Source organism: Solanum tuberosum, unplaced genomic scaffold (assembly GCF_000226075.1).
Source record: "Solanum tuberosum cultivar DM 1-3 516 R44 unplaced genomic scaffold, SolTub_3.0 scf00128, whole genome shotgun sequence".
NCBI lineage: Eukaryota > Viridiplantae > Streptophyta > Magnoliopsida > Solanales > Solanaceae > Solanum > Solanum tuberosum.
In genome coordinates, this window is record NW_006239053.1 from 817,030 (window position 1) to 829,614 (window position 12,585).

At 32.4% G+C, this 12,585-nt stretch overlaps 2 protein-coding genes across 2 annotated transcripts; one reads left to right on the top strand and one right to left on the bottom strand.

Annotated features, from left to right (window-relative positions):
- The first annotated feature begins 2,276 nt into the window (after positions 1-2,276).
- LOC102584517 (transcription factor DIVARICATA-like) lies at positions 2,277-4,755 on the top strand. The gene is made up of 2 exons (XM_006350761.2): positions 2,277-3,425; positions 3,900-4,755. The coding sequence occupies exons 1-2, from the start codon at positions 3,013-3,015 to the stop codon at positions 4,408-4,410; spliced, it is 924 nt and encodes a 307-aa protein (XP_006350823.1). The 5' UTR covers positions 2,277-3,012; the 3' UTR covers positions 4,411-4,755.
- A 2,221-nt stretch (positions 4,756-6,976) lies between these two features.
- On the bottom strand, positions 6,977-11,158 carry LOC102584844 (beta-glucosidase BoGH3B-like). The gene is made up of 9 exons (XM_006350762.2): positions 10,918-11,158; positions 10,133-10,337; positions 9,756-9,846; positions 9,175-9,320; positions 8,844-9,087; positions 8,661-8,765; positions 8,382-8,564; positions 7,842-8,043; positions 6,977-7,727 (listed from the first exon to the last, which is right to left on the bottom strand). The coding sequence occupies exons 1-9, from the start codon at positions 11,066-11,068 to the stop codon at positions 7,258-7,260; spliced, it is 1,797 nt and encodes a 598-aa protein (XP_006350824.1). The 5' UTR covers positions 11,069-11,158; the 3' UTR covers positions 6,977-7,257.
- Between the last annotated feature and the right edge of the window lie 1,427 nt (positions 11,159-12,585).

Consider the following 12,585-nt stretch of genomic DNA (forward strand, 5'->3'; position numbering starts at 1 on the left):
CCTCTATAGTAGTTGTTTGTGTCGTATTACATAATTTTTCACGTGAACACCAAAGTAGTGATGAAATATTCAGTGAATATTAAATGATGATATGATTTTTGATGAAAATGATAAACAATCGGCTCAGGGTAACAAAGTCATGTGCTTTGTCTACTTAACGATTTATGGAATGATGCTTGTTGCACTCACTCCAAACTACCACATTGCTCTAGTGTCATGTACACTATTTGTTATTGTTGCAACGAAGATTCAATTGACTTGTAATACAAACTTATGGTTAGTTTTGATAGTTTTTAAAGTTTATGGGTATAAATAATATTTTTCTAAAAAAGTGAAATATATTTCCCAAATATTATGGCCAAACACATGGTGAAATTTCACCCAAATAATAATTGCCAAGAATATTTAGAAATCTATGGCCAAACGCTAGCTAAGTTTTTTTCACTCTTTCTAGGGAAAATGACAATTTTTAGGTTGTGGTCATTTAGATAACCAATTTTGACATGAACTTTAATTTTCTCAGTAAAGTTCGAGAAAAAAACTAAATTAGTCATTAAAATGTTTAATACTGGGTGATTATGAAAAATAGTAAAGTATGAAGTTTCAAATCAGCTAAATAGCAGCCATTTGAATTAAGACAAAGGACACGTTATCATTAAACTAGAGTTTGACAAAAACAAAATTCTATTAATTAGTGTTTAGTATTTAAAAATGAATTAATTAAGCTTAATGAACGGTCTTAAAACCCTTTGTTGAAAAAAAGAGTCAAACACTAATCCTAATTAGTAGGTCAATCACTGACCTTAATCATGGATCATGAAAAGTGATTGGTTTGGACATTCCACCTGTTGACAGCAACATGAGTCATCAAGTTAATTCCCTTTTACAAATTACACAAATGTCACTACCAAATCATAATAATACAATACTTAATATTTGTTGAAAATTTCAATTCAATTTATGTAAAAAATTCTTCTTCTTTCTCCATTCATACATATTTATTTTATACATTTTAGATATATAGCTAGAAATTTGCACGAACACAAAGATTCATACAATTTGTCTAACATTTCGCTTTGAGAGATCGCAGATCAAAAAACATCGCTAGTAATTTTTGATAAAAATAATAAAGATGATTACTTAGAAAGTATTTCTTTTAAGTCAAATCTAAATTTCTTACGCAATTTTACTTTAAAATATATTTTTTCCTACTTAAATATGAAGTTAAATTTTGTTTTTTTTTTTTTTCAATTTGAAGCAAATATTATCCACGCCTACTTAGTGGGTTGCCACTTGCCTATATGAATTTGGGGCCCATTCACCAATTACAAGTTTTCTGTTTTGGTGAACTTCCATGAATCATCATGAGCAGCCATACTAATATTTCATTCATCTTATACATTTTTTTAAAAAAAGTTATGTGATTTTAAAAATAATTTTTAATATTATTTATAATAAAATGATTATAGTCACCCAAATATTTATAAGTAATTATAATTTTTTATTTTTTTATTTTTTTTAATATTATTTTAAATAAAATATTTATAATCATATAGACATTTATGACTAATTATAAATTATTATTATTGTTTTTAAAATTTCATATATAATCAAAGTGCATAATGAAAATTGAGACAGGGATAGTATAAATTAAAGAGAGTATATTTTCCTATTTTAATACTCCTTTTCCTTATTTTAAAACTTTTCCATTTTTTTTTTGGTAGGGAAGACTTTTTTTCTCGTTCAAATTTTGAGAGTCAATTTAATTTTCTTATCTTTATATATATTTAAATATTTTAAATTGTAAATTATTATGATTTGTAGTACTTTTTGTGTGGTATCCAAATATGTAAATTTTACATTCTATACAAAAAAAAATGCATAGTTAAAATTTAGAAGTTTAAATATCGAAATTCCAACAACAACAATAACATATTCAATGTATTTCTAGAGTATACACAAACTTTACCTCTATCTATGAAGTGAGGTATAAAGGGGGTTTTCAATAAACTCTTGACAATCTGAAAATTTCAATTGTGTCACGTAAATTTAAACGGAGAAACTATTTTAACTATTTTTTTTTCTTTCTAATTTTGAATTAAAAAAGAAGGGTAGAAGGAGTGTGTACTAACTTTTTCCATGAGTTGCAGTATCCACAAGCACCATTCTCATCCAATCATAATTCACCACCTTCATCTCCTCTCTCTCCTTCAAACTCCAATAATTTTTTTTTTGGGAAATAGTAAATTTATAGTATTAATTTCTCTAAAAAGCTTATAGCTTGTTTATACTTATTTCTTGTTGGTCCTCTTCTTTACCATCTTTTTCTTGCTTTCTCTCTCTTTTTCTTTGTTTTGTTCAGTCATAAAGGGAAAAAGGAAGAAAGCAGACATAAATTTCATCTGCTCTTTCCCTTTTCTTCCTCAAGAATTCTCAAATTCAGAGTCTTTGTACTGTTTACTCACTTGGGGTTCCACAAAAATTTCAGCTTTTTAGAATCATCTTGTTTTTCTCCAGCTAGTGAGGTTTTAATTCTAGAAAGTTCTCTCATTTTCAGGGTTAATTAGCCTTCCAATTTTCTTGCTTTTACTGTTTATGTAAAGTTCAGATCTTAATGAGAATATTTTCTTGGATTTAACTTGGTCTGAGATAATCTTTGTCTGTTTTAGTTAATCCCTTTTATTAGTTTTTTTTAAAAAAGATTATCAAAACATCTAGGATTTTTCTTTTGACATTGAAAAGTTAGAGTCTTTTCAAGATTCTGCTCTATGGTTAAAAGGGTATTCTGATTCCTTTTATAGATGCTGACTTCTTGATTTAACACTGATATTTTTTTCTTCCCATTGTAAAAACCCCACATCTCTGCATTTCCCATCTTGGGTTTTTCCCCCAAATCTTCCTCTGTTTCATCAAAGTTCAAATCTTTTTCATAAAAATGCTGTCTTGAACTATCTTTCTTGTAACTTTTTTCTCCTACTGTGAAATTTTGACCTTTTTTTGAGTCTTGGGGTTATGGAGATTCTATCACCAGCTCCTTATCTTTCAAATCCAAGCTGGTTTCTTGATGAGGATAAGAGCACAAAATGGACTCCAGCTGAAAACAAAGCTTTTGAGGATGCACTTGCCTTGTTTGATAAAGATACACCAGATAGATGGCATAGAGTTGCAGAAATGGTTCCAGGGAAATCAGTTGTTGATGTGATGAGGCAATATAAAGAATTAGAAGATGATGTGAGCAGAATAGAAGCTGGATTAGTTACTATTCCTGGTTATAGTACTTCACCTTTTACATTAGAATGGGGGAATAGTCATAGTTTTGATGGATACAAACAATCTTATGTTGTTGGAGGCAAAAGGCCTTTGTCTAATAGGCCACCAGAACAAGAGAGGAAGAAGGGTATTCCATGGACAGAAGAAGAACATAAGTGAGTTTAATTCTAATTTCTTCATGATTGTTTTTTCTGTGTGTGTGTGTTGCTTTTTACTGTGGCTTTTTTTTTTTTAAATGCATGTTTGGCTACTCTGTGTATGGACCACCCTATATATTTTCTCTTGTTTTTTGTATCCCTATATCACTTTTAGTGCACTAAACAACTTGGCAAAATATGGTAGGCAGTGGAATAATGAACTGCCAGCTAATAAACAATATGTGACAAGTTGACAATTCAGAGGCGGACCTAGTGCGGATTCAATTGAACCTATTATTTTCCGCATACATGTGAAAAACCCTGAAAAGTAGTAAAAATATTAAGTTTACTGTTGCTTGTGAATCTTGATTGCTGAGAAAGCTGATGTGTAGCCTTAGACTTGGTTTTGATATGTTAATTTCTAAAGATTGTTGATGTTTGTATGATCAAGTATTCATTATTGACAAGGGGATTTGCTTGATTCTTATATAGGTTGTTTCTAATGGGGCTTAAAAAGTATGGAAAGGGGGATTGGAGGAACATTTCGCGTAACTTTGTTGTTACTAGAACTCCAACTCAAGTGGCTAGTCATGCTCAGAAGTACTTTATTAGACAACTTTCTGGTGGAAAAGATAAAAGACGAGCGAGTATTCATGACATTACAACAATAAATCTCAACGATAATCAAACGCTTTCACCAGATTACCAGAAACCAACTTCACCTGATCAATCCACTATGATTTCCCAGCAGCCAAAATCAACTGCCAATGCCATGCACAAAATGCCATTTCAGTGGAGTCAGGTCAATAATGGGACAGCCACGGGCTTCAATTCTGCACAAGCAAGTTTGTTCATGTCCCCAGCACTTTATGGAGGAAACTCTTATGGGAACACTAAAATGCTGAGCCAAAGCTTACAAAGAGGTGCTATGCATGAGCCATACTTCGGAGCTCAAAGTATGAATTTTCAGCTGCAATCAGCACATCAGTATCATCAAGCATAACACAGGCATATCGAAAATATCAAAACTTTGATCAGTGCCTTAAGAAAAAAAGAAGAAGCTTATTTTCAATTCAGTATGTTAGCTTTTGTTTCTGCTTTTAACGGTCTCTCTTGTCTTGTGAATATGTTGATTGGCACTTCAAGTAAGCCATGAGTTAGTGTGTCCTTTTAGTAAGTCCAAAAAATCCTTACTCTCTGTAGTCTCTACTTAAAAACCATAGAGTACAAGTGGACTTCATATAAGATGAGCATAGAGGAACAGACCGAAACCTGTAAAATCCTTTAGAGGGCATAATAGAATTCAAGAGATGCAAGGGAAATGATCTGATTGACTGTTGTTTCCTTATATCATTTTGTGCATTTCAGGAAGAGCATGGCATTATTAGAAAATCGAAATGAAAACGATAGACAAATAAAAGTCTGTTAGAAACTTGACTGTTGATAGTAGTGACACTGGATATTCCTAGCAGATTTGGCCTATTCTTTTGAATGCAATGGTTTCCTTGTTGATGGAACAATAAAAGAAGTACTTCAGACTCAGGAGAGAAAGTACTCAATATTTTCAAAAGACAAGAGTGTTTGGAAAAGAGTAGTACTAGTATGGGTGACCCCCTATGTACTTTTTGTTTTCTTTCGAGAACACTTTGTCATGTTTCCCTTAGTATCTGCGTTGATATTTTTTTCCTTGAGCCGATGTTCTAAATAGGAAACAACCTCGTTACCTCTCAAGGTAGGAAAGGTACGCGTTTGCGTATACTCTAACCTCATTGGGTATGTCGTCGTTGTCATATAATTGGTTTAAGGAGAAATGGTACCTGCTTTTGGCACAGTCTTGAAGCAATAAGCCAATTAGACTGAACAAAGAAGCACTGCAATTGGATGGTGAGTGCACATTTGCTGAATCGGTAAGCACTCCATGACGTCTGTTGAGCCCTGCATTTTTTTTGACACCGACGATGAACTATATATGCGAAAAATCACTAAATCCTTGATAAGTATTAAAATATGAACTCATTAAAGATTGAATACATCAAGTTTAAATTCTGAATCCGCTTCTATTTACTTGACCACGCTCGACTGGCAAGCTTTCTAGTAGAAGCTGAGTCTACACTCCACTAACTCAAGCATCCTATTCTTCAAACCTTCCTATAATCCAAAATCTACCCCCTAGTAGGGGGCCCCTACCTTACTTTTTTCTTGGAGATTATGTATCCTTTTTGAAGATCCTTTTGAAAAATAAAGACACCACTGGTAAAAACATTGATTAATTAATAAACTAACATAATCTAAGAGTACAAAAGTAAGATTCATAGCAGATTTCTCCTAATTAAAAAATAAACTTAATTTTCTCTCTTTTGGTGTTTTGGTAATCAATTGCAATGACTCTCTCTTTTTGATACATTCACTTCAAAAATTTCTTAAATTTATTAGTCAATTTTGGTATGAGTATTGCACGAGTGTTGTACTATTTTTCTAATCAATAGCCTATATGATTGCTTTGTAATTTAATATACTTTATCATACCAATTTATTTTTTTCATTTAATAAAAAAAAATGAAAAAGAAAATAAAGATTTCACTGTTCTTTGTTTTGGTGCTAGCCATTGCCTCTTAATTCCATGGAAACAAAGGACATTAAACTTTTCTTCCATTGGATCACTCAACCTCTCACTATTTTATTTTTATGTCTAACTAGTAAACGATATCAGGAACTGTTATTGCTAAATTATTTGGTTTGATGTAATCACTCAGTGAGGATAAATATTTTCAATTGAAGCATGTGTGTACTTTATTGCGTTATTTTAGTTGCTTCAACTACAGAAACAACTTTTAGAAAGACAAGTAGCATCTAGTTTTCTTAGTATATTCAAAACTAAAGCTCATCAAGAGCAATATGCTTAGTTGGTTTTACTAAAACAGTTGAATACAAGAAATGACAAAAAGTAACATTCTTTTATGAGGAAAAAAAAGAGAAGAGCATAATAATAATTTGCAAGTTGTAGAATGGAAGCCACTAAGTCAATTTATTCCAATTTTCATCTCCTCTTTCACAAACTACAGCCACACATGAAAGTCCAATACTTGAACACTTTCGGCATACAAAAGTTGTTTCCCTTGTTATTATTATTTTTTTTTCTAAAAAAAATACCGTTCGGATTACAATATTCTGATTCTTGTTCATGGAAGATATTCCAATGGATCAAGCAGAGGACCTTGTTTACATTTTTACAAATGATTCTGATATGGTCGAAAAAAAGTTAGCTGGGGTTTCGCGGTGGACCAGAGAGATCTTTGAATGATCTCATGTGGGGGCTTTTCTTCCTTACCAGAGAAAAAGAATCCTTTTTTTATAATCTCCATAGGCCAGCTGAGACAAACTTGGTCGATAATGGATCTGCTCCTCTACTTGTGACATGTGCACAGCTCATACATCACGTACTGTGCTCTTACCACTGAACCAAAGCTTTGGGACATACCATAATTTGAATATACGTCCTGTTAAGGTAAGGCTGTAACTGAGAAAGGCTACAATACATAGTGTGTTATATTGTTAATAGGAAAAAGGCGAAATGAAAACTCAGAATTGAGATAACCATCATGAATTCATAATCTTGATTGAACATCATACATGAAGATACAGCTAGTAGTAAGCAGTAGCTTCTGTTTTTTTTTTTTTGTTATTTGAGATACAACTGTAATATATGGCTATTCCGATCTAGTTAACTTCTCCATTCAGGAGCAAGAATACAGTTGAAGTTCTCCTCGAGGACCTCAACGAAAGAATTACTGGCTGGTATGGGGATGTTGAATCCATGGCTGTCTCGTTTGAGCATTTCAGTACCTCTTGTTTAGGATGTAAGACCAAATCCGAAAGGAAATAGAGGATTTGAATTCCCGTGAACATGCATTGGAATTTGATCAACAGTTTTAAACCATGTCACAGGTAGTTTCCCTTGAAATGGATAGTCTCCAAAAAGGACATCTGTGATTCCAGCTCCTTCAGTTCCAGGCAACCAAGCTGCAACAAATGCATCTACTTTTTCCAAGAGAGGTGGTTCGATAACCATAGGTCTTCCAGAAATGAGAATTGTCACCGTGGGAACTCTGTCAGCAACAAAAGTTGCAATTTCTGTTCCATTAAATGGAATTTTTAACTCTGGATCATCACCACCAGTTTCACAATATGGACCCTCACCAATCGCCACGATAGCAAAAGAGAAGTCTTGACTAGCAAAAGTTTCTGCAGTAGGATTTGGCTCAAAGACTATCTCTGTTTTGTCTCCCAACATCTCCCTTATTGCATCCATTATGGTTGTGCCTATCAAAAATGGATCATATAACTAGTTGAGATTACGATAATTCACAAAGTAACTGCAAATGATAGTTTATAAGAATCATGTTAGGGAGAGACTTGTAATCGAAAACTACTTACCAACTGTGATTCTGCCACTGAGTCCTGTCCAAGTAGCTGTCCACCCTCCACATTGATACCCAAGATCATCAGCATGAGTTCCAGCAACAAGGATCTTTTTGGCCGTCTTATCTAGAGGCAGAAATGGTTTCTTTGGATCTTTCCCATTTTTCAACAAAACTAAGGATTTGCGAACAGCTTCACGTGCTAGCTCTCTATGTGCCTTAAACAATGTGACAAAATAACCAGACTCAAAACTGATCCAAGATGGTGAAATGCAGAATCACTATTGTTCTAATGCAAGACATACATATGAACTGCTATTTAGAATTCATATAAAGAACAACCATAGAAGAGTCTTACGAAGAACTTCAGCAACTGATTAGAACAAATACTGGTAACATGTAATCTCATTAAAACTTGAGCATTTTGCGAAGAGTATTTCTTCTAAGAAATGGTTCTTTCCTACTCATGTTACGCGATTGTTACCAATATGAGATGATGTTGTACTGTTAAAAATGTAAACTTGTCCCAATAGGCAACAGAAATAAGTAGGAATACCTTGCAACCAACCAAATCTATCAATGATCTATCTGTAAACGGATGTTCAAATAATCCAGTAACAAATTTGACTCTCAAGATTCTTTCAACAGCGTCATCTATCCTGGTCAACGGTATCTCCCCTGATTCTACCAGTGATTGCAGCTGCTCCAAAAATAATTCATATCTAAATGGCACCATTACCTGCAAATATTCACAAAATGCAAACAGATAGCATGAATTAGGCTAAAAAAAAGCTGTTATTATTTGCTTCCAACACAAACTTTAATTCAACTTTACCATATCAATTCCAGCATTAATGGTTGACTTGACTGATTGACGATAATCAGCATCATGAGGGTCAGTAAGCCGTTCAAGTGCTTCCCAGTCTGTTATCAAGAGACCCTGCACCAGAATATTGCTTTTATAGTATAACAAAGCTTCTCAACATTGCAGGCATATAATTGTCGTCCCATTGTTTACCTTGAATCCAAGCTTTTCTTTCAAGACCTCGGTTAAAAGATATCGATGAGAGTGCATTTTGTCTCCATTCCAGCTGGAGTAGGAGGCCATAACAGTGCAAACTCCTTGGGCAATACAGTCTATATATGGTGCTAGGTGGATATTAAACATATCATCATGTGATGCTATCGTATTTCCTTCATTTGTACCATTCTCAGTTGCCCCATCACCAACAAAATGCTTTGCACTTGCCATGACAGAATTTCTGAAGTCAAGAAACTAGTATCAACATTCTGTATTTGAAGTAACGAAAATTACAGAGATAACGGCTAGTGCTCATCATTATCTTTACCTTCCAGCAACATAAGGGTAGCCATATGGATGTCCTTCTGGTGGCTGACCTTGCAAGCCTGAGACGAGGGAGGTCATCTTTCTTACAACTTCCGTATCTTCACTGTAACTCTCGTAAAATCTTCCCCATCTAGGGTCTTTTGCAACCTGGCATAATTCAGTTGAATCATACGATTATGAAATGGTTAAATTTCATTTTATATGTGTCCCCAGGAGGGGTAAACCAAAGACTACAAATCAGCTTAATCTTGCAATATCAATATCAGGATAAATTCCTTTACATAGACATTTTTAAACAACATACCCATTGTAATTCCACAAATGTCCGATAGACATTTTTATGTTACGGAAAACTAGTAACTTGTGGAAAAACTACATTGATAGGTATAAATGTTCAGATAGGAAACAAACTATGCTAGTTTTGCTTTTATGACAAGAAAGCACAAAATTTTCTCAAGATCTTTACTTCATTCCAAATTTATATCTAAGGCTACGAGTATCAAACTGGATCATTCTTTCCCAAAATTGCAAACATAAAAAGTCGAAACACAAAGAGATAAGTGAAAATTCTTTTTGACTTACAGCAACACAAGGAGCAAAAGCATACTGAGATCCACACGCCCTGGTTTCAAGAGCTGTCACCACTCCTATCCTTCTTACTAAATCAGCATCTCTGCAGAAATATACCAAATCCACTTCAATATAATCTTCACAAATTTACGCGCAAAAGCATAGGCAGATTCAAGATTTTAAGTCTGTTCTAGGAACTTATCATAACAATTCATAAGAATTGACACATAACTATCTACTAAACTATATAGTTTGAGCTGAAATATTTGCTACCTAATCATTGTTTATTTTCCCTGAATGCACAACTTTTACGACTCAGGTATCAAGTCACTCTGTCCATCAAGACTTACACAAGTCGAAACAAATCATCTACTAGAGTAATAACTAACCTGGTGGCACCAAGCCCAATGTTGTGAGGAAAAATAGTGGCACCCCAAACATTATTATTGCCATGAATAGCATCAGTCCCATAGAAAATAGGAATGCCAAGCCTGGACTCAACTGCACCCTTTTGAAATCCATCAATCATATTAGCCCAATCAGCTGATTCTGCATTCTCAAAAGGTCTACTTCCACCTCCACTCAAAACACTCCCTACAAAAATTTCCAAAAATAAAAATAATTCAACAATCAAAAACCCATAAATAATACTCTCTCCATTTCAATTCATTTGTCTTATTTTCCTTTTTAGTCTGTTTATAAAAAAAAAAAATACTTCTTTTCCTCGTTCACAACTCTTTAATTTCAACTTTTCACATATATGTCTAACGCCACAAGATTAAAGAACATTTAGGTACATTCTAATATATTTAGCAGGTGTTTGACCATGAATTCCAGATTTTTCAAAAAATTTAGAAACAAAATGTGTTTTCACTTTTTCACTCCAAATTACTCCCAAAAAGTAAAAAACAACTTCAATTTGTATTCACACTAAACACAACTCCAATTTTCAAATATCGACTTTAAAAACCGAAACTACTTTTTTTTGTCTTGCCCACTTAGTTTAAAACCACCAGATTCAAAAGTTAAAACCAAACAAATGGAACAAAACAAAAAAGTTAAAAACGGAGAAAAAGAGGCAATGGAGCTCAATATCAGTGCAAAGAAAAAAAAATCGAATATAAAAAAGGCATAAATAATAGGAAGTGAATTAATGGAGCTTAAAATGAATTACCAATGCAACGATCTCTAATAGCAGAAGGATTAGCAACAGCTCTTTCGATCTGAGTGATTTGACCAATTTTTTCTTCAACAGTCATTTTAGAAAGAAGATCTTTTACTCTTTCTTCAATTGCAGCATTTGGATCTTTGTAAATACAATCCATAGCTACAATTAATTGAACAAGATGATGAAGAACAAACAGATCTTAATCTCCTTAATTAATACTAATCAGATAATTATTGTTTTTTGAGGAATAAGACAGGGACTGAAGGTTTCTATTTATATATACACTTAAGGGCAAGATTTTAGATTAGTAAATATTAATGGTGACGTGGCACGTACACTTGTATGTTGTGTGATTGGATAAAATATTTCAGGTACAGCGAATTGCAATCATGTGAAATTTAATTTGTATCTATCTACCTTTGGCCGCATATTATATGAACCCAAAAATAAAAAAAACATTAGTATATATGATGTGAACAGCCTGCATTTATATATTATTACCCCAATTACCACTTGATTAATTGTATTTCTCCGTCTCATATATTATTAAAATATAGTTATTCATTATTTTATCCGTTAATTAATTTATTTAAAGTAAAAATAAGTTTGTAAAGTTTTAAAAAAGTTTTTAATAAGCCTACATTAAAATTATTTATTGGCTATATAATCTTCAATCCTATTCCATATTTTTAACAAAATTTAGAGGGTGGGGGAGATTTACTGAGGTACTTAAAAATTATTCTGTTTTAGTGTTTACATCTATATACTAAAAAAATAAAAATAGTAAATACAGAGTACTCAATAAATACATGGTACTTTCACTTAATCATAATCATCATAATAATAAATAAATAAATAAATAAATAAGCGTTTATTGTGACCATGTATATAATTCTATGATTCTCTGCACCAATGAAGTGGATTTAATTCATAATTTATGAATTTATGTAAAAAAACAAAGGTGAAACATGTTCACTTTATGATTCACTTCGCAATTGTCTTAATATATTAGTACTATATACTTTTCTTAGCTTATGTAGTTATATATCGAAAAGAAAAGGGAGTAAGAGCGGTGTAACAATTTACTCGTATTCGATATTTATATAAAATGATATTAACTTATCATAATTATAAATAATGATATAATATATATATTATATATTCATTAAAGTAAGAATAAATTTTGCTGGAACATGAAGGAAAAGCAGATCTGAACAAGGCATTATTGGTGCAACTTGTTTCCTTATAAGATTGTGATTTGTCATCAACAAATAGTTCTGATGAGAAAACAAAAATAGTTCTGAGGCTGTTTGGATCCCATACCCAACTCCATTTTTTTCAGAGTCCAATAGCTGGAAAAAAAATTGTAGTACTAGTATATTATAAAAAAAAATTAAAAAAGAAAAGAAAAGAAGAAAGTGAAATTCCAACTTGTGGTAATTATTTTATGATTGTAAAATATTTTTCAGGTTTTGTATTTGAATCTCTATTTTAATTATTTTTTGTTGTTAACAACTTTTGAATTCTAACTTTCGATTTATATGACATATAAGGCCATAAGCTTAAATAACTTTTTGGTCCCTTCATTCTCAGTTTTAAAGGTTTCTTTTACCATATACTTAAAATTTGTGTCCTATTCTTTTTTAACTGTCAAAGGTCACTTTTAATTTCAAG

Bases quoted from the DNA above. Each gene is read 5' to 3' on its own strand.
- LOC102584844 (XM_006350762.2), bottom strand. From the start codon at position 11,068: ATGGATTGTATTTACAAAGATCCAAATGCTGCAATTGAAGAAAGAGTA. The intron at 8,565-8,660 runs GTAAAGTTGAAT...GAATATTTGCAG, and splicing joins TTAATGCTGGAATTGATATG to GTAATGGTGCCATTTAGATA. The intron at 7,728-7,841 runs GTAAGTAGTTTT...CATTTTTGATAG, and splicing joins CAGTGGCAGAATCACAGTTG to GCACAACCATAATGGATGCA.
- LOC102584517 (XM_006350761.2), top strand. From the start codon at position 3,013: ATGGAGATTCTATCACCAGCTCCTTATCTTTCAAATCCAAGCTGGTTT. The intron at 3,426-3,899 runs GTGAGTTTAATT...ATTCTTATATAG, and splicing joins TGGACAGAAGAAGAACATAA to GTTGTTTCTAATGGGGCTTA.